The sequence below is a fragment of the Pomacea canaliculata genome, linkage group LG12 (assembly GCF_003073045.1).
Source record: "Pomacea canaliculata isolate SZHN2017 linkage group LG12, ASM307304v1, whole genome shotgun sequence".
Taxonomy (NCBI): domain Eukaryota; kingdom Metazoa; phylum Mollusca; class Gastropoda; order Architaenioglossa; family Ampullariidae; genus Pomacea; species Pomacea canaliculata.
This window is the reverse complement of record NC_037601.1, coordinates 22,479,404-22,507,022: the sequence shown is the minus strand read 5'-3', so window position 1 is coordinate 22,507,022 and position 27,619 is coordinate 22,479,404. Positions and strand designations below refer to the sequence as shown.

The 27,619-nt window shown below is 46.6% G+C and overlaps 1 protein-coding gene across 1 annotated transcript; it reads right to left on the bottom strand.

Annotated features, from left to right (window-relative positions):
- Window positions 1–88: 88 nt before the first annotated feature.
- LOC112577046 (aquaporin-5-like) lies at window positions 89–12,152 on the bottom strand. Its single transcript, XM_025259952.1, has 3 exons — window positions 10,736–12,152; window positions 3,953–4,033; window positions 89–3,555 (listed from the first exon to the last, which is right to left on the bottom strand). Exons 1-3 carry the CDS (start codon window positions 11,423–11,425, stop codon window positions 3,298–3,300), a joined length of 1,029 nt encoding a protein of 342 aa, XP_025115737.1. The 5' UTR covers window positions 11,426–12,152; the 3' UTR covers window positions 89–3,297.
- Window positions 12,153–27,619: the final 15,467 nt, after the last annotated feature.

The window sequence follows — 27,619 nt, the reverse complement described above, 5'->3', positions numbered from 1 at the left end:
GCTAAGTGTCCCAAAGTGTGTTTGACTTGAGGGAAGCATCCGTCAAACAGTTGGCAGGTCAGTGCAAAAATAAGACTGATCAGCGGAATAAAGAATATCCAAATTTTACTTCACTATATAGTCTATTACACAAATGATAAACATAATAAAATATGGCAAAATTCACTAAAACCGACAGAGTTCAGTATGAATCGTTAACCACAGAAGTCGAAACTCGGAATACTGTTAAAATTGTACTCTATGTAATTACAAGCTGAGTAATAAAAAATAAAATATGTACAAATTGTATTCAAAAGTATGTTCATCAGGCTGAAGAGCTCCCTGTGTTTACAAAATTATTTTTAAAAAAACATGTTTCAACATAAATAATTGCTGTTGTACCCTTTACACTCGTTTACAAGGTGAAAATCGACCTAGCCGCTTAAATTATGAAGTGAATGACCAGTATCTCACTTCAGGTGTACATCTTGCCATATATTTTTCTGATTATGCTTTCTGTGGTACACCTGAAATACAGTCTCATACCTGCGTACACCAGACCTCTCACAAAGACAGAAGTACAAGTACATGCATACATAAGGTGTATAAAGCACTATAAAAATCAAAAACGTGCAGGTACTTGACTGAAAAAAACAAATAATGCAAATATTTAATATTTATACACATGTATACTTATACAAAGCTGTATAATGGTAGTGTGCACATTCTGGACTCGGGCAAGATTAGGTTCTGAAGAGAAAGGTTTGGTTATGATCACAGATCGCTGTGACTTCTAGCATCTCGGGAGGGCAAGTGTACAAAACTATTTTCTTGAGAAAAAAGAAAAAAAAAATACCGTGAGCTACCGAATTTCTAGGCTTTGAGTTCCATTGCACATAAACATTGAATCAGGGAGACATACCTGGGCATCGGGCCAGGTGCCTGATGTTACCAACATGTCACAGAAAAGGGCCACCGGAAGGCGGGCATGTCAGTACAAAACAAAAACAATAAAAGTAGAGAACTAGTGTTTCATAAAAGTCACCGCAATCAATGTCATCAAACACAGATGCTTGAAATGGTTGCCGCACGAGTCTCTGTATACAAATAGTCAATAAGCTGGTAGTCAGGTGACAAGTATGGTCGTCCATGCTAAATGAAGGGACAGACACGCAAAGTAACCGATAAAAATGATGACAATGACACAGCAAGCCAACGAACTGACGGAACCCAAAAGGGCGACACACAGTGTACAGCTAGAAGTGAATATAAAACACAGTCAACACAAAATAATCCTATGACATGACATCGCGACTCGCATGTCATGACATTGTGTGATTGGCATGTCATGACATCGGAGCATGGCAAAACAACTATTTTCCCCTACCGCGTATACCTGAATTCTTCCCTTACCCTGATGTGCCAGACCTTGAGGTAAGTGCCAACCCTCTCTCACTAACGCCACCTGTTCTACCTGTAATCAGCGGGTCTTTTTTATCTTCACTTTACCTTTCTCTGCCCATAGTCTTTCTGTCGTGGTCAGGAAAACTCGGGATTGAAGTTTTTGTTTTCCGTGCACAAAATGTTAGCAGGCATAGCTACTGCCGCTGACTCCATTGATAGCTACCTGCAGTTACCTGTAGTTACAGTGACGTAGCCGGAGACAGTTACTATTGTTTCGAAATACATCCTGTTATCAATACATTTTTTTTTCTAGATGGGCGCGTGCCCTGAACAGAGTCAATACAATTCTCTCGACAAAAAACAAAAGTTTTGTATTATTCTCTTGATTGGCGCCTTATCTAAAAAATATTCTCATTAGTCTTACAAGTACTACAACAACAAAAAAGTGAAAGTGAAAAGCAAAATAGTTACTGCATATAACGGAGTCTTTGTTATTACATTAAAATAAAATCTTTTCCTTACACTTGAAACCTTTTTATTTTTAATTTCTCATCGAATGAAGTCTTTGTAAAGGTACCTCAACCTACTTGTCCTACTGTTTGTCACCGGCATGGCGGTCCTTCACCTGAACACTGCGTTCAGCGCACTCACTGTGTTTCACTGTTTCCCTTTCTTACACATGACAGAGGAGTAGACGCACCTGGAGGTAATTGACTAACAAAGTGTTAGAGAGACAGTTCTGCCTTAAAAATCCGTGAAGCTGGTGTTTGTTAGTATTGTGTCAGTGTGTATACAGGTGTTAGTACAGCTAAGGGACACAGTCTCCACACAAACACCACCACACCTGTCACGCATCATTCACACCGACCTGATCACAGCTGAGGGAGGATGTTGGGCAAAGAGAAGACAAGGAATCGCAACCACCGGCGCCACCTAATCATGATTGTCTTTTGACTGATGGCGCATTAATTCTTGCGACCACGAACACTCATGGGTATGGGGAGGGACCGTGTAAGGCTTACACGTCTTTCAGTACATATTGCATAGCCAGTACATGTAGGTGCAACGAGTCTACAGACATTCTCTGATGACTAGTGAACGATTGAAGCCTTTCACACAAACTTACACGGGAGCCTCCAGGTGCGTCTACAGTCCTACTGTAATGAGCAAGTCTGGCGAACGAGTTAATTAAGGAGGGAGCGCGGAAGTCAGGCACTAGAAGAATGACAACTACACCAATAGCAGACTACCTAGCTCAGTGATCATGAAAAACACGCCCCTGACTGTCAAAAATAAAATGCATGGTTGGTGACTAGAACGAAAGACTGCATGCTTCTCTTAAAAGTAAACACAACGGATTTGACGAAACAAATGCAACATTGCAACTTCAAGGATGAACATCTTCCGCGAGAAATTGCTGTTGACTGAAGGCGACATGACCGAAAAAGAGGAAATAAAAATAATAATGTACCAGTGATGAGGGCATGTGAACGTGCCTATGATGTCAATAAATAGATGTTAGAATGTGTCAGAATATGCTCCACTTTGCTTGCTAGTACTCATCTTCATCTTCTACTCTTGTCTGCTTCAGCACCATGTGACTTTTCTTTTCCTCAACCAGAGAAAGTCCCAGTCATTTATTAAAAAAAAAAAAAAAAGTTTCAGGGACTTCTGGATCTAGACCTAGTTGCTGCTGTAATGTATTTAGCTTGCCTTTTAAAAGATCTGATTATCATTCTACACAGAATTCCCTACAAGAGAAAGTTCTCACTGCGCAACGCTCGTGTCTTCAGGTAGCAAAGAACCTTAGACACAGGTGCGCCAGGAACCCCACACGGTGGCTGCTCCATTATTCCAGACGGTCCTCCGGCTCTTGATCTTCCTGTTTTCTTGTAGATGGTCCTGAGACTAGCATCAGTACTGCTCTATGCCTTTGCTGGTGTCTGGTGAATACTTCTCCGAGTGTTCTTTGAGGGGGACTGTCTCTAGGGGAGCCTCGGGGTCCTCTTCAATGATGCGCACTTTGATCTTCCTCGCCTGGAACTTCTCGTCATCGTAGTCGCTGGTCAGCATGCATGCACGCACTTTGTTGAGGGATGCGTTGACTGCAAACAGGTATTCATACAGCAGGCCAGCCAGCACGCCTCCAGAGATAGGTCCCACCCAGTATACCTGAGGACACATCAGTACATGCCAGTTATGGGTGCAAATTTCATTGTGTAACGGAACATGTAAGTATATTATGAGCTTGACATAATCTGTGCGTCTTCACATCTCTGTTCTACCTTGGCTGGTGTATATGTTTTACGCCCTACAAAGGCTTCTGTTTGCAAGGGTTGGTTACACATTCAACAAAAAGTCACACACACACACGCGGGCCACAAGCTTCGTCAATGTCCTACACTACAGCTCCCTGTTTGCCATGGCGGGTCAGCTACTAGGGTGGTGAAAAATCCCGATATAATCACCGGCTGATGCACATGTCTTTTTCGGTCACTTGTTGCTTAGTTACATCAGGTCCTAAAAGAATGCACGTATGTAAGTAAAGTAAGTGCGACGTTCGACCTACCCAGTGGTTGTCCCAAGTACCGGTGACCAGGGCAGGACCGAAGCTTCGTGCTGTGTTCATGCTGGAACCAGTGTACTGGATCTGCAAAAGCCAATTTTCATACTCTTTAACTCTTGTAACCATTGTAAAAAAAAAAAAAAATCTTCATTGTTTCAGATATGTAAACCACAAATATAACGGATCCCTTAAATATAAATAAAACGAAATCATGACATGTGAAAATTTGTGTGAACACACAAGTTCATATTTAGAGTGCATTCGCAGTGAACTCCACTAGTCACGAGCCACGCCCTGATTTGACTGCCTGTGATGTCGCCCTCTCTGTTGCTTTCTTCACTTTTCACCCAAGGCTTAAGGGTAATAAAGGGACGCAAGCAGGACAAGACTATTGTGTAAAGTGTAGTACTGGTAGCCTCCCTTGTGCAGCAAGCGGGTGTTGCTGTTGCTGTAGTTACAGACCTCGCATCCAGACTAAGCAAAGGTATGCGAGTATGGTGTAGATGATTGGTGGTTACAATTAAACTTGAACACGATGTTTGTTTACCACTGGGGAAGGATGACAAAAAATACTAAGTAAAAAGATAATTGCAAGTTTTAAAAAAGCATTATCAGATATTATCATATTTACAAGGTATTCTCTTTTTTAAAAATCAGAAATCTGCTAATACTAGTATTAAATCGCTTTCGGAAGTACGCAATCAGCAGAAATGTGTAGAACAGTAAGAACTGAGAGAGATCAAAGAGAACTATAACAGAACAGAGTTTTTTTTTAACCAATGAGGCCGTGAGCACAGGAAAGGTAAAAATGGTGAAGGTACCCGGTGACATAGTTCTGTCCATGTGCGGGGTGGACACATGGCGCCTGGTGGGCTCAGTGTTGAATAGTCGAGTTTCGGGACTCGTTATCATGTCGCCGTGATACTACACAACCACCAAACAGTGCCGGTCACGTGATAAGCTTGCTTAACGCTCGTTCTGCAAAACGATTGTCGCTTGACAATCACGCGACGTGACCCCATTAACCTTTTTCAGGCGTCGACTTCTAGCAACGTCTACGTGAAGCCTGTGATCATGTACATGTATACCTACTACTTCCTACAGACCAGTCTCATCCGGACTGCGCGTGCTCCGTGCGTACCGCCAGATATCGATCAGCCAGTAATCCAGGTCACCGCCATCGATCAGCTACTTCACACGCGCAGTGAGCTGCACTCACCCGTAGCTGCCAGGTAGACACCTTCGCGCATGCGTACTCACGGCAGCGCGGCTAGTTAGGTGACGTCACTGCATTAGCGAGGGCTCTAGTCGCCTTGTGGACCTGAATTATTGAGGTCGACGGCAACTAGGTTTCCATGTTGATTACACAGACAAGTACATTTAAAACAACGGAAGATTGTGATCTCTACCCCACCCCAACCCTACCTCCACAATCCCAACATAATTTATTCCCAGGTTTGAATGGCTGACTTGACTGGCAGTTATGTAGGATATGTTGGCAACCACCACCTGTACAAAGTTCGATCAGTGACGTGTTTGCACTTTCAAACCATGTCACGCCCGTATACGTAACAAGAAAAATAAAAGGATGTTGCTCTCTTCTGGCCAGCAGCATCTACCGGTGGCGAGGCGGGCCCTACTCATTAGTCGTCTTGATCACTCGAGAAAACAATGCCGGTCGACTCGAAAGTGAGGCGCGTGCAGATGAAAAATGTCCGCCCTCTTGTGTTCAGCAGACTGTGTCTGAGGGAAAGTGGGGCGTGTGAAGTGTTCATACAATGGCTGTGAGCTCGAGGAGCGAGGAAATGATTAAATGTACGATGCTCAGCATCTTCCTCTTTCCTCTTCTCCATCCAGTTCACATTTTTTTTTTCTGTTGTGCGTTACTAGGCGGTTCTCAACATGAGGGGCGCGCCCTCCCGACAAGAGAGGCGCGAAGGGGTTTTATTTTATAAAGTTTTTTATATTCTCTATCGGTATTGGTGATAGTAGCACCACAAGTAACAGGTTGAGAAGCAGGGCTGCGTGGGGGTCAGTACGAAAGGTTCACATGACCTTTTATCACTGATATCAATACAAAGATTCAAGACCTCCTTCAGTCCATCATAAACCCTTAAGACTATCGGTTTCTTGGCGGCCTTGACCAAGACACTGTAGAGATTTCAACAAGCACACGGCCATCGGTATCGCGGGTAGGATGAGTGTGTGTTCACCAACATCTCATCTTTAGCAACCACAGCGGTCACATCAACCTTGTCGCTACCGCGCCGCCTTCGCGTGGCGGCATCGCGGCGGCAGACCAAGGGTGGAGCCCCGCGGCGCATTCTCCGCATCGTCTGCGCAGCGTGTCGCCGGGGTGTTGCTGTCGCTGTCAGAGTTTTAAGTGTTCGCCAAGAAACCCACTAATGTTAAATGTTGCCTCGTCACATGTAGAGAAATAAAAACATCCACCCACCGCAACAGAACAGGTTATACAGCGGCAGTGTGTTTGCTGTATGTCATGCCACACTTGCATCACACCCCATATTAGCTCACGTGTGAAGCCGAGTGTCGGGGTATGAAAAGCCTTCGCTGAGTCATTCCACTTTGTACTTGACCGGTTGGGTGAGTCGCGAGCGATTTGAAGGGCCGTGGCGGGGTCATCATCCACCCACGTCATCGTCACAACGCGGTGCCGCCCTCGTCTTCCTGTCTTTTGACTTGTGCCCAGTCAGTACACAGATCGTCTTACATAACTGGTAGTCACACATGCAATAGTTTGTGACACTGTCACAACTCGTACGTGTGTCAAATTTACACATGTCAATTCTTTGAGAAAACCTAAACTAAACTGTTGGTACTTCTGTGTTTCGCAACCACCTTCCACATCCCCGCTGATTTCAGTTTCTTGTCGGGTTTTGAAAGACAAACAGGTTCAGCAGCTGTAGGGGCGGTTCCCACACAAGGCTAGCCATGCTGCAAGGTCGAAAGGTGACAACACGTCGGTCACCAGGGCGAGGCTAAAAGGTCACACGTGTAGAATTGTTGTGTCGTCAGGACGGTCAGAGCTGCATCTACTCTACCTCATGGGCTACAGTCACGTGAGACCTGTTGTTATGACAACACCCACTATCCTGCCCCAAGAATGCAGTCCTCAGACATCAAGTCCTACGTGCATTAGAAATGTTTAGCTTACAATTATCTACATGACATCAGGAATGAAGGCGGTTCTGACCGGACGGCGCCACCATTTTAACTGATCACACAAAGTCAAGAAAACATTGCGCAAACATGTCAATCAAATCCCTCGTCACTCCAGTCTGTGAATAAGGTTCAGCGGGACACCAAGTGCACTCTACTCTGTCCTTTGTCTCTGTCCGCTGTCTTCCAGAAACACGTGACACACCTGCGCTCTTTAGAAGTGACCCCCGCACACAGTGTAAACACAGCCACCCCGGGTGTGAGCGTTCAAACATTTCAAAAAGCTATTAGAGAGCACACGGTGATCCCACTTCATGAGGAGAATTAAAAAGCAAAGGACATCATGTGAAACGTGTGATTGCTGCTGGTGTAGTGAGTGTCTCTGGTTGAACTACACTCGTCTCCCTCCTAGAATCACGTTTAATGCGTTTTAATTTGTTCAACAAATATTTAAATAAATATTAATTTTTGTACAACACATTTCTACACTTTTTTGGCAGTACCTCTTAGTCATAGGTACCAGCACACAGAAATGAGTTATTTTTGTACGTGCACATAAAAGTGCAAGAAAAACAAGAAAAAATGAGTTTTTAACTTAGTATAATTTTTTATTTCTTTTTAGCTTGACCATGTTTGAATCTCTCCGTTTGAAACATTAGCAGTCCCAAAGTTGTCGTGTAATGTTTTTAAACATTCCGTCCTATGAATTGTAACAGTCCAAAATATAAAAAAAAAACCCATCGGGTCAACCTTCATTAGGAATCTCCGCCTACTTACAGGCTAGAAAGGTTTGAAGGTGGTAGTGTGTGTGTGGAGGGGAATTTGGAGGAAAATCTGTTGGACAAACAGGTGGTGTGTGGTGTGTGTTCCTAACGTCGGGTGCATGTACACCGTGTTGCGGGTGTGAAGACCAAGTGTTTGAACAGAACACTGCAACTCGCCCGCGGCGACCTTCTTCCCCCGAGTCACCCCAGGAGTAACCGGCAAAAACTCGGGGATCCGGTATAGACTGTTTGCACAGGTAGTCGGGGCCTGGGGGCATCGACAAGACATTATCACTCATCTGACACCGCAACACACTATCACTCATCTGACACTGAAGTAATGAGAGTTCACCAAGCGTGGCGATGTCAGCGACCGCGCGACTACCTGCACAACATTTGGTATTTAGCTTGTTACATGTTAGTTGTACTGTAAGTGTTAGCTGGCGTGCTTCTTTATATTTCACTTTTTATTACAAGCATGATTGAATTCCCCAAGTGTTAGGTCTCAACTGGTGGATTAGCGATCTGTGTGCGATTAGCATAGGTGCAAAGTCAACAGCTGTTGAGCGGTCCTCGCTTGGCATTCATTCAGCCCACACATCAAAGCGCCATGAATGCCGCCATCAACCATGAAATTCTGGGCTTTTCTAGTCTCAACCGGAATACCCGGAAGGAATGTGTTCACGTTACACTCTGTGACGTCAGACAACGATCCTGAATACCTGAACCTCTCAGGGGGTTACCTGGCGTCAGGTGACCACGTGTCAGGTTTGTATCGTTGACGTCATCGGGACACGTGACTGTTGGCTCGCTCTAGCCTTGCATGGCCAACACTCTTCGGACACGGTCGACTGCTTCGCTTTCAATAGTCGTTGGGCGTACACAAGGACTGTGTAGAACGATACCTCCCAGTCGCTTTTTCTAACTAACCAATCGCCGTGGGGCAGGACCGCACTTGTATTAAAAGGACGAGCAAAATTTTTTTTTTAATATTTTGTCTTAATTCTGCACAAAAGCAATGTTTCTTACTTTGAAAAGTTGATATAGGTCAAGACAGAATGTGACGTCAATGGTGAGGTAGATAAAGCTTGCTTCTAGATTATTCGACACAGATACCACCCGGGGTTCAACTTGCCCACGCTTATGCAAGCTAAGCAATAAAATTCCTAACGTATGAAAGACGTAACAACACGTGCAGACACGCATGTCGGGTAGCCTGTGCATATACACAGGAACGATGCATGTACAACATGCTCAGTACTGACACGAATAATTGATGGTTTGAGGAGTTTTCTCGGAACATGATGCGAGTCACGCCAGTCACCCAAAGACTCCCGGGTATTTCAGGGAGCAAACCCTCCATACACATCCTGTGATGTGAAGACGCGCATGGCCGGCCAGACTACCAGCGTGGTCAGCGAGCGTGAGACAGTCGCCACCCCAATATCGGCTGTGGCCAACTAGTTAACACTCGTTCAGAAATGTCTAGGTACATATTTCACCTTTCAGGCGATAAGCAAACACATTCTTTAGATAATCCTCGATAAAGTCGGTCTCGAGATGTACCCCGCACTGTCGACTGCTCACACACCTCCTGCCCTGTCGATATGGAGACACGTGACATCGAGCTAACACACGGGTACGGGTGAGATGAGGTCAAAACCTTTTATAAATGTCTTGAGTTTATGAATTAATCTGCTTTCACCCAACTTTCACCTCGTCTGCTTCTTTCTTTACCAAAAGTAAATAACAGACGATATTAAAGGAAGGGGTATTTGGCGGGTGGACAGGCGTGTGTTGGTGCGTGTGTCCCAGCCCTCGCCTGCTCCCAGTCTGTACATATAAGGATGTGTCGACAGCCACCTGCAAGCTCGCAGTAAATGTCGTGACTTCAATGGGTTTCTCCGTTCGCCTCATTTTCACCTGACGACAAGCCCACCTGTAATTGGAGGCTGAGGGAATGTTCTCGTCCTCATGAGGCTGATCTAGAGACTAGTGTCGATGCAGGGTATTTCCTGTCAGGGGTGACCTAGTCATGACTAAGCGCCTCAGTGCGCAAAAAGTTCTTTGTACCCGGCCAGTCCCCAGGTGGGTGGTCACGCCTCACGGCACACGGTATTGACACTGAACAAACAGACCCACCTGAGTACGTAGGTACTTCGACAGCAAGGAGGAACATGAATGTGACCTCACCATCCCACATTTTTTCCTTTCACAACTTGAATGTTACTTCTAGGAACTTTTGAACAGACAAGTTCTCACAAACACTTACTAAGGTCGTTAACACATTTCATCCACATAAAGAATAGAAGACTTTCTGGAAGCTTCTTCTGCTACAGACACGATGCTTAGGGTCGTGGCGAGTCATCTAGAGGAGTATTTTTAACTCAGCCCCAGGAACATCGATTCAACCACAGGATCGATAGCTACTTGTAATATTTCCAACTATTGTAGTCACGTGTTTTCCAGTTTTCGTAAATGACTTAACAATCATTCCTTGTTGGTTTCCACACTAAATTAAAACGAATAAACGGTGATATCGAAAGAAAACACAACAAAGAAAATGCATCCATGAGAAGGCAAGTGGCTTGACGCTACAAAACATTTCATTTGCATATCATCGATCGGCGATGGACGCCACGGTGTCCTCATTTTTCAAAAATAAATGTAGGCTCCAACCTCGTGAAAAAAAAAAAAAAGAGAGAGAAAGAGAAACAAGAGCATGGGATGGAGGAGGGGATCTGCATAGAGAAAAATACAGCGATAGTCGAGAATATGTAAAGACAAAGACAACCACACAGAACCGCACGCCATCTTGCCTCAGAGAATAACTGATTCTTACCGCAAACAGGTGGCACATGGTCACCGACAGGCCGATGCTCAGTGGAGTGGAACCGTTGATGTCCTTTCGCTTGCTGTCGACAGACGCGAAGACGGTGAAGACGAGGACAAAAGTGATGAAAATTTCAACACCGAGGGCTTTGCCGGGGTCGATCTTTTTGCTGACTAGGGTGTTGCCGAAGTCGCCATGATAGGCCGACGGGGTGAGACCCATGAGGATTCCAGCCCCGACCACGGCACCCACCAGCTGGAAGATGACGAAGAAAACGGCTTTGGCGAGAGAAATTTTACGAGCCGCCAGCAGGGCCAGGGTGACGGCGGGGTTGATGTGGCCGCCGGAGATGTGGCCGATGTTCCAGACGATGGTGGCGACGCTGAGACCAAAGCACAAGGAGATTTGCACGGTGCTGGGCGGTTCGGATCCCAGGTTGATGCAGGAACCGCAGCCCACCAGCACCAGCAACAAGGTGCCGACGAACTCGGCGATGATACCTTTCCATAGTCGAAGGCTGGTGATGTCCTCTAAGCTGGTCGCCATGCGGACTGTCTGCAGACAACGTACGGTCGTGGGGCGAGTAGTGGTGGCGTTATCGACTAGCGCTCTTTCCTCGTCGGCGCGCGATGCAGCTGTGACGCACGGAGCCTCTGTCGCGGGTGCGTTCCCGGTCTCGTCAACCGTGGCTTGTGACATGGAGTCGCCCACCTGTGCCACTTTATTTACGCTCACCTGGTTCGCACCGGGCCCGCTTGCGTGTCACCGCCGGCGGGGGATTGGTGGTGGTGGTGGTGGTGGTGGGGTGGGCTGTCACGTGACGTTCACACAACCGCTGGGTCCGTCTACAGCTGCTGAGCGCTACTTCGATGGTTGTTTAAACTTCTGTGCAAAAGTTAATATTCTTGCTGACAATCTTGATGTACTCCTTTACACCTCGCCACGATCAAGATAGAGAGATCGGTGGAGATGTCAAAATAATGAATGCCAGCCTGCCTCTAAGTCGCGGGAGGCTTTTTGTTCAAAATTGCATTAAAAGCTGGCAGCCTGTTGCTGGTCTGTTTTAACACCAGAACTGACTTCTCCTACTGTCACTCCAGGCTGTGGGCGGGACCAGGAGGGAGTTACGTATGTACACGTGCTTATGTAAGTGTGGCGCCAGGAGGAGGGGGAGACCTGGTAAGTAAGGCCGTGATGCTGGAGAGGAAGGTGGAGTCTGTCTGACCAGTCGTGTGAATGACACGGTAATGATGGAAGTCAGCCCGCCCCCCGAGGTCGACTTGCGCCCATTTACACGTGTGTGTGAAGGCAGCCTTGCATTCTTCCTTCCCTCCATCCACTCGGTTACCAAAGAATTTGCAACCGCAGCGCGAGCGCCCGAAGCTACGCCGTGAGCTGTGTGATGCCTTGCCCACCCCGGTGCTCGCCACCCGCTTCTCGTCACCCCACCCCACTGGCGTCAGCTGAGCTGCTTCGTTCTGTCGTCAAGCCACCCACCCAACAAAGCCAGTGAAACCGGTCGGAGCCAGTCGACATGGGGACAGGGGGATGTGTTTGGACACGCTAGGATGCGTGTGTGTGTGTGAGAGAGAGAAGTGTGCACGAAGGGAAAAGCTTTCACCAAGTAGTTGTGACTACTGATACATTCCATGGTAAGCTACCCGAGTACACGTATCGATCAGCAGGCGCACACAACCTATCGATCGCACGGTTGTTGCTGTCTTCTTCAGACAGTCGCTTGGAGGAAAAAACTCTTTATTGATCTCCTTACCTCCTTCCTCACCAATGGTTGGGTTGGAGATGCTGGTGGATGACATTAACCTCCAGCGACAAAGATTAAACTGGTTGGGTGTGGATCGGAGAGAGAGAGAAAGATGGGAATACATGTACACCATTTGTTTGTCCCCTATCTTACTGCTGGATGGTTTGCGCGCGTGCATGCGTGGTCTTGTTTTTGTCAGATGAACACTGGTTTAAATGGAAGTGAACACTGTCCACACTCTAGCGATCTTACTCTCCCTTCTCCGAGCTAACAGGCCGCCAGTCGCGGTCACACCCTCCTGACCCCCGCGCGCCAGTCATGGCGATGCGCATCTCAACCTGTTGCACGCATGCACTTGATGCACCCCCCATCGTCATGACAGAAGTCGCACCAAGATGTGTGGGTGGCAGCTGATGTTGATGTTGACATTGTTGTGTGTATTCAGAGTCCACATCAAACTTAGTTTATTGTAGTGTTGTGGAGTCACAGGGATGAAAATACTTCATGCGTGTGGTTTTATAATCCAATGGAAAATAACTATAAAAAAACTTTATAGCTCAAAACACATTCACATATAAACACAAACCTACCCTATTGTGCACAGAGAGAGAGAAATAGAGAAAGGTAGCATTTGAAAAGAAAAATGAACATATTGTGTCAAATTTTAAATATCCAGTATACTCAAGTGTTGAAAACAATCATAAAACTTTCACGTATTCAGCTTCGGGTGTATGCGTGCAAACTGGCAAACAGATTATTCAAGGGAGAAAGTTGTGAGTAGGTGTCAAGCAAAGTGTTGTCGCTGTCGCTGGGTCATCAGTAGACGAGTGGCGTGAACATCTACAACATTTCTCTCAGATATTCCTGGCGATCTCTAACTCGTAGGGTCAGTGGTCACTTGTCGTTTATTTACTGACTTCACTTTGATACACCTGTCAGGGCCATTCGTTTACCTGGCGTCAGCACGTTGGGGGAGGTGAGGGAGGGAGAGAGAGACTGAGGGCGACACACTCCCTCCTTTGCCGAGTTGACACTTTGTGTCACAAACAGTCACAAGGTCGCCAAGCATCCTGCGGTGTTGCCAGGGACCAGCCCTACAGGGGCCTGACCACATTCCAGCGAGGGTCTCGTTCAGTTAGTTTCCTCGTCCTCCTGCTCGCCTACACGTCACAGCGCCAGCCAAGCGTGACCGAACACCCTCTTACGTCACGGATGACCTCCTGTGACGTAGATAGCGCCGCGGACAAGCCTTGGCCCTGGAGAGATCCATCACCTGACGTCGGTGTAGACGAGGATCTTACCTGACATTCACTTTATTTCAAACCTCACACCTCTTTCTCTCTAGTTACCTGGAAGGTTGTCGAGTGACGTGGTCTGGTTACGTAACAAACTGTCGGATGCTCGGGTAGGTGGAAACAAAGCAAGGTGAAGGCCGGATAACAGGTCAGCCTGCTCCAGCGACTGAGTGATACATAACAACTGATAACAACGCCAGGAGGCAGATGTTCATTGGTATTTATATGTATCATCATTCGCTCACCTCTTAATCTGAGGACATGTTGGGTGTGGTCTGGTGGTAATGTGAAGTGAGGCCTTGATTGTGATGTCAAAGGTCACTGTACTGTGACACCTGTAGTCACGTGACTGTCAGGGACCGAGTGTAGCCAGCTTGCCTCCTCTAACATCATCCTTGTGTGTGTGAGTCGCGCAACATTCATTGGGGAGAGAATTGAAACTCGATGGGTCTGACTTACTTCCCGACATTTACAGATTCACTGACAATGTTTACTGTTTACTGTTTACTACCTGTTTGTTTGTCCTCGCGACACTGCTCACACACACACTCAGAATTCTCCTCTTAACAACTCTGTCGTCATTTCCCACAAATTTTCAGCTTTGAATTCTCTTTATTGTCTGTTTGTTCTCCAGTGGTGTTGTGATTGTTGTTGTCGTGCCTGTGCTGGTGTTGATGGCAGACTGTGGGCAGTCAAGGGAGGATCCACAGTGAGTCCAGGGACCCACCCAGTGCCACTTGTCGCCGGCCCCTAACAATGGAGTTGATGTTTATTTCCTGTTTATCTTCAGGAGACTACATCCTGACAGAGCCCTATAACACAGCCTTAATGAGGGTGGGGCAGGCGCTGTCTCTTGTCACAAGTTTGTTTCCCTCAGTTTTTGTCCTGGCGAGAGTAAGAGGAGGAGGGGCTGGTAGACGGAGGGTTTGATGGACGGCCCTGGCGACTTGCATCACACGCAGCAACACCAACATCCGTCAGAATCTTCTAGTTTGTTCTGCGCATGTCAGATGTTTCCTACAACACAGTTCCGGGGTTACTTCACGGTTCATTATTGTATCTGTGTACAGGGACTTGTGGTCCCGGAGGTCGCAATCCTGATTGTCCGAGCTGCTAATTAGCCTGACCTCCTGACCTCATTGTTTCAACTGTGGCCATCCAGACTCAAAGTGATGCCGCACGGCGTGGGTAGGATACCTGACACAGGTGTGCAGGTTAGAGTTCCGATGCCTGGTTAGTTTAGTTTACAGGACACTGATTGCACCTTAAGTAATTATTGTACACAGCAACCATTCACCTGCCAACCATTGAACACCCGTGTATACAATCTCTGTGTCGCGAGGTGCAAACAACACCCGAGTGCGTTCCGCCCTATTAACTGGCCACTTACACGGGTAGGACTAGTGTGATGACACAGATCCTCACAACCTCTACCTGCACCTGGCAGTTACCTGTTCACACCTGTGGGTACGCACCAGGTGACTTGGGTGATGCAATGGTAGCTAGTGACGGGTGGCTAAGGATGAGTCGGAATCTGTTCTACTCAGTATCGTGTTTGACAAGTTTAGTCAGTCTTTGTATTAATTTGTCAGTTAGGGTGGTTACAGGTAGATACTTTGTTTACCGCTGTGGGTTGTTAATGAGATTGAAACCTCAGGTGCGCACTGAACACTGTCTGAACACGTGGGTCTGAGTTCTGGCTGCTTCTTGTCTCTCAGTCTTTCACAATCTTTCCACCTCTGGTTGCACTGGAAACAATGGTGGCTAGTATAAACTGGATAACACTCCCTTTAAAAAAGTGATAGAAACCAAAAACAAAAATCTTAAACTTAAATAAATAATCAAGACTGCTAACCTAGCATCACCATGTAATAAATTTTAAATATCTTGGAAACAAACCACAATCCATAATCATAGCTGTTGTCAAACCTAAAGTAAGGTAACTTAATAAAATTCTAAACTATTAAAAAAAAATTTTAAAAAGCTATACACTTAGAAGCGATGGCCAGCAGGGTTTTCTGTAGGTAACATGCTTTATTCTTCGTTTAAAAATCCTTTACATAATGCAAGCAAGCAGTCAACAAATTAACTAACGGGCCAGCCAACCATCATTTCTTATTTCCCGCTGTTCAATTTTCTGTCAGTGTGTCTGTCAGTCTGTCCCTCTGTCCATGTGTTGTAGACAAGAGTAAGCATGTTATCCCAGACCTTCCATCAAGAACACACAGAGGACGGTGAGAGACGTGGGATGCATTGCGCCATGAGAGGGCATTGTCCCAAATGTTAAAAGGACAAACAAGTCACTGAACTGGTGACAACCAGCATGAAACCTCTTCCCCACTGTATGAGACGATGAGAAGACGTGACCTGTGACCTTTTCTAATCGTCGAAGCTGCACAGTCACGAGTGACGACGACCGGGCACGCGGTCACCCAGCGCTGGCGGTACGTTTATGCAACTGTTCCCTCCGACACCAGCCTGTGCAGATATTTAGTGTGACACCTACTGTGACACCTACTGTGACACCTACTGGTCTAGGACATGAGTATGGCTAAGTAACAAATACTTCCTGTTCTCCCATTGGCCGTAGTGTTGCCGACGTCAGCGTAGCACCAAAGTGACGTCACTGAACGGTCTTGCGAACGGAAGTCAACGTGGACAGTCGAAAGATTCAGGAATTAATAGCCAGCGTTGGTGCCAATAAACTCACTCGTTTTTCGATTCCAGCTTTGACCCCGAGTAAGTCGTCAGGGAATGTCACATCATCATCTGGCTGATGTTTCAGTCGACGAGCGATGACTCGATGACATGCATCACTGGCTGCGCTGTGTGTCACAGGACACCAGTCAGTTCCTTGGGGCGAGAGTTCAGGTCACGTACAGTTGTCTGCCAAGACACTTGCCGTTACAGTGGAAGTCCATGATGGCACTGCCAGACACTTTATTTACGAACTTATATATCTTATATACATCGCTGCTTTGATGTTTGGACGCTTCTGGATCTTGCTGCTAGCAGCGACCTTGACCCGAGAATGACGTCAGTGTGGATGTACCCGAACAGTGACCAGACGGTTGGCCGAGCGCCATGTCTAACAGATTACCATCTACCCGACTACAATGTCCGACCTGGCAGTCGTCGCTGCCTGTTGACTCCAGTGACAAGCGCCAAGCGCCACCTGTTGACTGTGTCACGTGGTCCTGGAATTTTCCTCGCCTCTGGCGAGCGTCTTGTCCTCTGTCCTTTGTCTGGCTTGTCCTCCAAGACCACGAACCTCCCAAACCTTGGGACCGACACGGCGGGTGGCACACACGGCCGCTGTTTATGTGGTTTGTAGGTCAGGTCACAGGTTTGTTGACAACTGAGCTGATTGTTTGTGTATTTAGAGAGTAGAGACCGACATATCCTCCTGTTTTTTTTTTCCATTCGGTCTGATAGACACTGGATGTTCGGAAATAAAATTACACAAAAATTGCGCTTGAGAACATCTTTGTTTCCCTCTGTTCAGTCATCCTCAGTATTTTAACAGCCTTTCTGTGCTTTCTAATTTCCTTTCAATGTCCTTCCTGTACTTTTATAACTGGCAGGTCAGGGTACTGGAAAATTTCTCACCGCGCCCTAAGGGACAAGTAAAAATTTCCTGTAAACAATTGTATGTGTACAATAAACACAACTCGATCATAAACATCGCAAGGACATGGCGCAGTGTACGACTGTTCAGTTCACCACACGGAGTCCGTCTGAACACAGTCTGAACACGATGGCGACCGACATGCGCAACTCCAGTTCTGGAAAACTTTCTTGAAGTCTCGGACAATGTCTTGAGTCAACCATTTAGCGGGGTGGGTGACAGTAGAAATGGGTGGGCGGGCTTAAAACAAGTGTCTGAAGCAAGTCTCAGACTGACAGTTTAATAATTGCGCATATCTTGACGGAAATCATTTCCATCCTCGGGCCTCTGAATCAGTGTTACAGCAAGATTCCAGGAGAAAATAAATATGAAGCATGGTCGGGATGCACACCAAGAGCTTCAAGCTTCTGGTTGTCACATCCTTTGGTGTCCAGCTCCTACTTTCTAGCCGATGAATTTGCTTTCACTAATTAATTTAAGTCTATGTTGTTTAATTTATTATGATGGAGATTTTGTGATGTGAGGCGACCTGGAAGTGAACCTGTCGGCCTCGTGTTCTGGGGGAGACACGGCATCATGTCGGAGTAGTTGGCAGTCGTTGATGATCAGTTGAGTGCTTCTGTCCTGTCTGCCAGCTGACAGGTTTGGTGACACACTACACTGAGCTCACTCTCACTTAGCTAGTGGGCTTGGTCTTTACAGAAGCTAGGCTGTATGTAGAAGCCTGGACATTACAAGGGTTTGATGGAAGTTAAACAAGGATTTTCGGTTTTACAGATGTCACAGATATGTACATGTACCCTGTTAAAAGTTATTTTCAGCGAGGCTGAGGATAAACACTGTGGGAAGACAGACTCAGTTCACGACATGCAACAAGCGAGATGAGTCACTAGATGTCACCCCAGAGCTGGGTGCAAGCACTTTGTTAATTAACTCAAGCTTCTGAAGTGAACAATGACACTGGAATGAACACTGATCCCGAAGGAACACTGCTCCCGAAGGATGTGTCATCGCTGTGTACAGCTTGTGTCGTCAGCTGCAAGTCGGTTTAGTCCAGCTCTTGTTTGTCTAGTCACTCTCACAAGCCAGAGGTACTTGGTCACAGTCACCTGAGGCCGTGCAGGTGTGTGCTACCTGAGAACCGCCATCAGGCTAATTAACCGCCACACGCCCCCGTCACTAGTGACGTCATGACCAATCATGGCGCGACTTCTGAGAAGTCCACAGGAGAAGTTTACAGGAAGAGTTACTTCACCTGGCTACGATCAGGTGGGCAGACGGTGACGGTAGACGGCAGACAGTAGACGGCAGGTAGGTGTCAGCTCCACTGCCCAGCGGCAGAGATGACAGCAAGTGTTACCTTAACCTTTGACCTGGCCGTGACCCCCTCACCCGTTACGGTCAAGGACGTTTTGCGCGTCAAAGCTGATTGCAAAATAAATATCAAAAGAGGGCTTTGAACCACACTACCCAAGGCTTGGCTGCTTTTTATTTGAAAATTGGACTACAAATGTCTGACTTGTGATTTGTTATAAACAAATGTACACACCGATTAATACTGATACCAGAAGATGTACAATTCAATAAACTACAAACTGTTAGAAAAAGGAAAGCAACTCTCGAAATCTGCTGTATTATCTGCATGCCTTCCACAAACAAGTAGAGATGTTGTTCCAGGATTTGTTTAATCGCATTTTTGTAGCCTACCGCCGATAATGGCTGTGGTGACAGCAATTATACAGCATTACAGTGAACATTTGTTGAAGTTTATTATAGAATATATAATACCTAAACCTACTTTTGGAGTTACAGTTCAGAAATGTTTACATTCTTTAAAACCTTTAAAAAGAAAACAAACTTTTAACTGGAGTTAAGGACTTTAACGGAAGGCTGTAAACAATGGGTTTACTGTGAAACCTCCTCTAATCCACACAATGAACAATTTTATCTGTTGGAGCCTGTCCGTGGCGAGTAGATTATTCGTCCCCCTGACTGCGAACAGACAAACCAAGAAGGACGAGTGCCTAGTCCACCTACTCGTGGAACATCTGTTCCCAGGGTGAGATGCCGGACTGGGGTCCTCATGTCCTCATCGACACCACGTGACCTCCACCCTCCAGCAGACACCTCGCCCTCCACTATCCCCCAAACAGCGACAACATTTTATAGGCATCAGAAATGTAAATTGTGTGAATTGATGATTGTAGAATGGTGGTGGAATTGAATGCAACTTCACGTAACAGGAACTAAATACTTCTTCCTCCTCTTACAACTTGTTCGTTCTGCACAAAGCCCCTCGGTAGCGGCTTCTGGGATATATATATATAGGACAAATATTTACTTCAATCAAGGCTAAAAAAAACAAAACAAAAACGGTAAATGCATGCATGTGTTTTTCTTTCTTTCTTTTTAACTCTTTTGGAGATGAGACCAGCTTGTGTTGCTGACACAGAAGATTTCTTGTTATCAACTACCTTTGACAACTCAGCACATGACAGGAATGTGCTGTCACCTATTTACCTGTAGGCTACAGGCTGTCTAATCAATCACACTTGGATTAAGGTGAAACCGGTGACACCCTCCGTGTACAGCATCTGTGATGCTCACCTTTGACATCGACAGGACTCAGGGAGGTCAATGAGCGCCGTCTGTCGGCGTCTGACATCCATCCATTGAATAAGCAACAGTTTCCATGCCATCACAGAATGTGGGTGGCAAATGAAATATTGTATGAACACACACACACACACACGTACACACACTTTGTGCACAGAACTCCAGGTGATCACGTGTCAAGGTCTGGGAGAGCTGCTGACGGTTGCGACACCTGTTCCTGGCTGTTTACCTAACCTTTTTTTTTCAAGACCTCATTCCTTCATCACTCAGGACACAATCACATCCCCAGTTTCACTGGCATTCAGACAAGTTATAACTGCAGACAGATGGAAGACTGTTGTTGCTTCAGGAGACCAGGTAGGAGAGAGTAGGAGCGTGAACACTCTGACCAACGCTTGACAGCTTGACTCCACTCACCTGTTGACATCTCCGTGCCCCAGGTAGACTTCCTACGGCGAGGTGCCCTCGTATCCAAACAAACCAACCACTTCAACAATTCCAAGTCCTTTTGAAAGCCAAAGTCACCGCTAAACCTGATGAGTCACTCACTGTCACTGTGTACTCAGCCCCGTGCCGGCCTCCAAGACTCAAACACTTACTGTCAGGCTCTTGACCCCTAGAAATGGGTTCGTGATGTCCCCACATCAGGGTGGCCACCCCATTCCTTGTGAGAGTCTTACAGTGAGCAATAGAGCATTATACATCAGATTAAACTGATGACTGATGGACTGAACTCGTACAGACCTACTGTGATCATACCTGTGGTAATGACTTACCTGTGGTAATGACTTACCTGTAGTGCGGCCATAACAACCTTTGTGTGATTGTGTATTTATGATTACTCTCTGTAGTATGTAGCCCATCAATAGCTTCATGTGAGAGTGAAAGGCCTCACCATACATACCACATGAAAAAGTCTTTCAAGTTTTTATCAGGAATTTTGCTTTAGTACAAGAGGCTGGGCAGATACTATGTGTTTGTGTACAGGTGTTTGTACAAGTCTCTACCTACCTACCCACCCAATCAACTCTTCTTACTGGCTGTCATCTGTTTACAACCTGTCTTGGCACAACAATCAGACCATCAAGGCCAAGACAAGAATTCCACAAACTATTCACATCCAGGATTAGCAAAGCTTCCCTCCACCCAGGCCTCAAATGAGATTTCAGTTTGGACTGAAAATAAAAAGCAGTTGCCAAAGCCTTTCTCTTGTTATTAAAAATTGTTTGTTTATTTCCTTTTTCTTAAGTGGGGAAAGTGAGAAGGTTTTGTGTGATATCTCCAATCTTGATAGCGACTGCGATAGTAAACATGTCTGACAGCCGCGTGATGAACAGCGCCATTGTGTTGGTGGCTGGCACAAAGCTGGTGGCCACCCGGTAAACAAAGACTTGTTTGTTTGTTTGTGTCCTGCAGGCAGGTCCCAGCTTTCTGTAGGCGAGTGTACTCTGTGCCATGTCCATGACTGTATACAGACTAGCATCGGGAATGTGAGACAGGTTCACGTGTAGGTGATGTCCCCTCCCCTGTCCTCCCCTCGCCTACCTGGCAGGTGCTCAAGATATTTTTATTAACATTTGTCAGAGCATTGTAGCTAAAGCAGACTGTTCAAAATTATTTCATCCTTAAAAGCAGCTCCCGGATACTAACACACCTACAGTGTAAACAATGAGCATAGAATAACAATAACAGTGACAGAGACATGACAATGACAGTAACAATGACAGTAACAATGACAGTGACAATGACAGAGACAATGACAGTGACAATAACAGTGACAGAGACATGACAATGACAGTAACAATGACAGAGACAATGACAATGACAGTGTCGTGGTTGTTGCACACAGCACGTGCGGCGACTGGTTGGAGCTGACTGTGGTGTAGTGGGTGCGGCTTGCTGCTGGGTGGACGTGACGTGAACTGTGCACTAATCTCTTTAGCTGAGATGTAAACCATAATATTATATTAACCATATTTTATGGTCCCTGAACTCCTCACCCCTCACATCAGCAGACGTGTTCAACTGATCCACACCCTGACTGAGCGGAGGATGAAGTGCAGGCTCCCTGTGTCCGCTGCTTTCACACACTTTTTACAGTCTCTGTTTTTACAAGAAGATTGACGACAAGCACAGTGTAACACCTTTACAGTTGGATAGACAACACGGAGCTCTCTCACCTGACAAACGTCACAGATAGATGTCACACACACACACACACGCGCACGGATGCTCCTTCACGAGTAGAGGACTGAGAGAGAGAGGGATGGAGGTGGAGATGGCAGAATGAGTCGAAGTCCACCTGTCAGACTCGCCGCCAGGAAGCGAACGGTGCGTACGAGGCCGCCATACGTCACCGCCATACGTCACCAGCCCGTGACAGCCCGGCCTACTTTCAGGACGTCACGGGCTCTGATCTTTCCGCGTCAGCGAGCTGTGACCTGTGTCACCTCCTGGTTCTGTCGCCTGCATGACGTAGGTGCGCGCGCAGCAGGACACAGACTCTGGCGGCGCCGACAATTAACGACCACCGTGGCGAGGATGTTGATTGTTTGTAATTAGTCAGCCATGGCGTGCCAGGAGTGTTCGTGTTGTGTCTGAGAACAGAGGAATGTGCGTAATATGGAGATGACAGATGTGGCTCTGGAAGTTTCTCGACTTTGATGAGTGACAAAATAATAACAAAGATATTTAGGGGAGAGGTGTTTGAGACCTCATTTCACGGGGCCATCTTGCCCCTGTCCCATCCCTTGCTATCTTTTCTTCCTCAGCCCTAGTCTTTCACGGGTAATGAATCGAGTAGTGTTCACACCTCCGTGTTCTGAGGGGTAGACCACCAATCCCCTCCCTACCCCCTACCCCCTACCCCTATTTGGGGTTGTGACCCCAGCGCTCTAACCACTCGGTTACCCGATATCGCCGGCCAAACGAGAAGGAAAAGAACAGCAAAACTAAGGCCTCTGTCAAATACAAGATGTGAGCTTTGCCATCAACTAAGGTCTGCAAGCAGGTGTGGACAGGTGGGTGGAGAGCCGGTGCCGGACCATACAGGAGGCCATGGCACTGGGTGGCAGCCAACAGACCACCCAGACACTTAGGGCCCTCGATCAGTAAGACAGGTCGACACAAGACATTCATGGAAGACAGCAATGGACACCCTCTTATATACAGCAATGATGTCAACCCATGGACTGAATATTGCCTCTCAGTCTACCTCTGTGGTCCCCACGACGACAGGTACCCGTGGAGGCACGAATGACTCACTGACATCCTTCACTACAACTACAATAATTTACGGCTGTGTAGGAAGGACTGACCCCCCTGTGAACCGGGTACAATTGATTTGACATAACGGCCAGAATGTTTTCATGGAGAACATTAAAAGCTCGGTCCACAGACCCACCGAGGCAAATAATATTTGTTCTGAGCTCTTTACTTCCAGAAATACTCACAAAAACATTATACGATAGTTTTATCTCCAGGGCGGATTCTCATGATACGTTGGCAATTCTAGCCTGGACCATAATCTTAGAGAAGAGAATGGAAGAACGAACATTTGTGTTTCTTGCTTTTTATTTGACATTCATCCGTTTTTCCACATGTTTGAGAGACAGCGCGTGCACTGCATTGAACTGCTGGAGTCACAGACACACGGCTTTTATGGCGAGACGCCAGTGAGTGCAGCTATCGGGTGGTTCTCTCTCTCTGGGGAGGTTTAGCTGTTCCCCCAGCCATGAAAATGTGAGACAAGTGCACAGGTATGAACCACGTCACTTCTCTCAGTAAAGTCTGGTCTTCAGGACACTCACAAAGTCCCAGTAGTCCCAGCGACAGTGTCTCACATCGGACTGTCATCGTGATGACTCCACATCCACTGCCACCTACAGTCACATATACCGCCATCTACAGTCGCATCCACCGCCATCTACAGTCACATCCACCGCCACCTACAGTCACGTCCACCGCCATCTACAGTCACATTCACTGGGATCATACAAATCACTGTCACACTCACTGACATCATACTATAGCAACAGTCACTGAGATCCCACTACAACAGTCACTGAGATCCCACTACTACAGTTACGACATCCCACCTACTACAGTCACCGTCACTGACATCACTTCACACCATTACAACTGTCGCCGTACTTCACACTATCAGTCATTGTCAGTGTGATAACTACAGGTAACCCTACTACTGTCACTGTCACCATGACTACGTGGTGTCTAACGTTTGTCACCCTGTGACGTGCGAGTGTGCGTCGTTTGATGCCGGTGACCCCTATGGCCCTATCGTGACCTTTTCAAGTGCTGCTACCCGGAGCGCTTTCAACTCACTTGAACTCTGGGGCCCGAGTAAAAGGAGCAGAAAGGAAATCAGTTTTGCGGTTGCTATAGCTACGGATGTGAAAAGAAAGTTTCTCGGTGGGACTAGCGGGCTTCAGCGCTTCGCTTTCTTTCGTTTTCGTGCTCACAATCGTGCTGTTGACCCCGATGACCCTCACTTCCTGTTTGTTTTCTCTTTCTTTTTTCTTTTTTTTTTTTATGCAGCTTTCGCGCGCAAACCTTTAAAATTGTGACTTTAGCATCTGTAACACAAGTAATGCAAGTAACACAAGTAACACAACGGTCGGCGGCCTAGCAACGCCCACAGGGAGGGGGAGACCGGCGGGTGGCGTGTGAAAGCAGTGAGTACCCGGTGACTACGGGCACAGACCTCCGAGGTAATGTAAGAACACCAAATGCCAGCAGCAAATATCATGGCAGCACCATTACAGCAGTTAGTCCGGACACACGCTGCCTGACATTTTCGTCTCCTACAAATATTTGGCTTTCCTTTGGCGAAAGTGAATGTCACAGCTGAGTGAGGGCTGGTGCCAAGCCACCTGCTGGTCTGCAATCATTGTTTATTTTTCTCGTTTGTCCTGAAGTGTGGTGAACAATATTTAAATGACATGAGATCGGTTTACCGCTTGCAAACGAGTGTCGAGTACTTAGGCTATGTAGATACAAAAAAAAAACAACAGAAGAGAGAAAACCGCTGATGGAGAAAGAAGTCCAAGTAATTGGATGTCTGGAGATAAAGAACTGAGTTAGACGACCACTGCAGCCGTCCACGTGCTTGTAGCTGTTGATGTCCCTTTGTTAACCCCATCTCAGCTGTCCACGTGCTGACAACAGTTGATGTCCCTTTGTTAACCCCATCTCAGCTGTCCACATGCAACTGTTGATGCGCTCTACTGACAAAAGCAGAGTAAACAACTTTATGTGGAACTTCAGTCGCAGCCTTATAATCACAGCCTCGATGTGGGCGGTGAGTAGTAACAACAACAGCTTGCTCACATCATCACCAGGGCGTCGTCATCCGCCAAAATAAGTTGTTTGTAAAACTCAGCGGAACCTCCCTGACTCACAGTGGCGCCACTCCCTGGGTTCAAAGAGTTCATCTTGACACAGACGAAAAAAAAAAACAGGAAAGAAAGAGGAAACAAAAATTAATGGCTCTGGGTAGAAGTTTCTCAAGTTTCTCATCATAACAAAAGCGTTTGGGTAGAACTGGTTCGGCGAGGTAAGGTGTGCTAAGAGCTGGTGTTTACTTTTTTGTTTATAATTAGTGGTTCACACGAGGGAGGCAGGTACAGTGCTGTGGACTTTATCAAAATGAAGAAGTTAGAGATTAGAAACATGTCCTACCTCTTAAAAGCCATTAGTGTTCAACCCTTCAACCGGTTTTCGTATGGGTGCTGTTAAAGGCATACTCAGGTGCAAAAATATGTTCAAATGAGAGAGTGTAGTCTAACATCAACGGAAAACTGTTTCTTTGGTGATGTAGAAGCCTTGAGATGTTGTCAAATGCGATTTGCTGGTGGCGGTTGCTTGACTCGGGTTCGCCTGTAAAGCAGACAGGAGGCGTGAGTCGATGTCTTCAACACACTTACAGGCTCGCATCCCCCACTGAGAGCTGGGAGCTCTTACTAAACAACATCATTAACTCTGATGTTGAGACTCATCTCGTGAGGACACTGAGGGCAGGACTCCCCACCCCACCCTCCCCTTCGCGAGTTTTGCAGACTTGCATCGCCAGTCAGTCGCACGGGGTCGTGACCTGTGTCCTAATGACCCTTGCTAGCTGGCGAGCGAGTGGGTGATGAAATGATATATTGTAGTTAGTGTGAGTATTAGATCACCTAATAGAGGGGATAAACTTTTGTGTTTGAAACAACGATCACCATTTCAGATGTACATTAAAGTGTCACGTGGGGGTCTGAGTTCGCACCAGCAAGTTGTGTGAAAGCCGCGACAACCTGGAGGAAGGAGGGTGGCTGATCCAACCTAAGTGACGTCACAACAGGTGAAAGGTTTCGGTTTTTGTTCTCATGTTCTGACATCCCATAGCCACCTTGTCCCTCGTGGACACAAGGGTCTTTGGTGGTGTGGCTTGACAGGTATAGCGATACACCTCTGTCGTCAGACTGTGGGTAGGCCAGTCACGTGACACACCTTCCTCACACCACTGCTGACTTTCCTGTGGGACTGAGTGTCAGAGTGAGATGAAGTCGACCATGGGGAATACCGGAGGTCCTACTGTGTCCTGCTCACACTCCAATAGCACTGGTGTACAGAGCTGAATGCGACCAGTCTTGTGGAAAGTCTTCGCCGATCACATTTCGGGTTTTTTGTTCACAAGCTAGGAGGAAGTGTTACTGGCCCCATAATAAGTCAGGGTGACGATTCAAAGAGTCAAACACTTCTTTCCTAGAAATGTTAATCGTTTATCGCAACAAACATGCCGACACAGAAAGTAAGCAACAATCCCTTTTCGAGAAATTATCAAACTAATAGTCAGCACAATCTTTGCTGTGCTTGATATTACTCAAGATTTCTAAAACAAAAATGGAGTAATTGAACAAAAAATTTACAAGGGCTTCTGCAGGAGTTTACACATGTGTAATGGGTGTTATCCCCCTAGTACATCTATAACTGTTAAAAAGAGAGAGGGGGAGAAGGAAATAAAGAGAGAGAAGGAAGAAAGAAAGGTTAAACAGGACAGGGTTAAGCTGTGATCTCCTTATTAAATGCAGTGGCGGTTGGTTTAAAATCTGTGGCCAAGGATACACAATAGAGAGCATGAGCAAGGCTGAGATTTCATGTGCAAAAATCGTGTAAATGTCAAGAGAAACTGTGTGATAGCCATTCATGAGAGAAAAACTCTGGTAGACAGTTTCTCTCGCAGACTTCACTATGTTTGTGTACAGGAGGTGCCACCCCGGGTGACCTCGACTCCTGTACTACCTTTGACTCACGCTGCTCTCCCTTTGTTTGGGACCCCGAGGTCAAATTGTCCTCCCAACTCCACCTCCTGTCCTTCTGATTATCCTTGTTTGCTATTAATCTGTTTTTCATCCTCAGAGTTTCCTAGTGATGTTGCTGCTCGGCATGAAGCACCACTCCACCCTCCTTTATCGTGATTTGAGCAATTCGTGCAAATTGCATTCATCAGAGCCGCTTGAAGCATTATTTCCAGTAATTAGTCCTGGTGTGGACTCCCCTTTAATGGCATTCATCATGATGAGGACCGGCGATAACTA

What these genes read in the sequence shown, in the direction of transcription:
- LOC112577046 (XM_025259952.1), bottom strand. Translation starts at nt 11,425, where the DNA reads ATGTCACAAGCCACGGTTGACGAGACCGGGAACGCACCCGCGACAGAG. An exon ending in CCATGTGCCACCTGTTTGCG is followed by an intron (nt 4,034 to 10,735) that starts GTAAGAATCAGT and finishes TGGCTTTTGCAG; the next exon opens with ATCCAGTACACTGGTTCCAG. An exon ending in GTACTTGGGACAACCACTGG is followed by an intron (nt 3,556 to 3,952) that starts GTAGGTCGAACG and finishes ATGTGTCCTCAG; the next exon opens with GTATACTGGGTGGGACCTAT.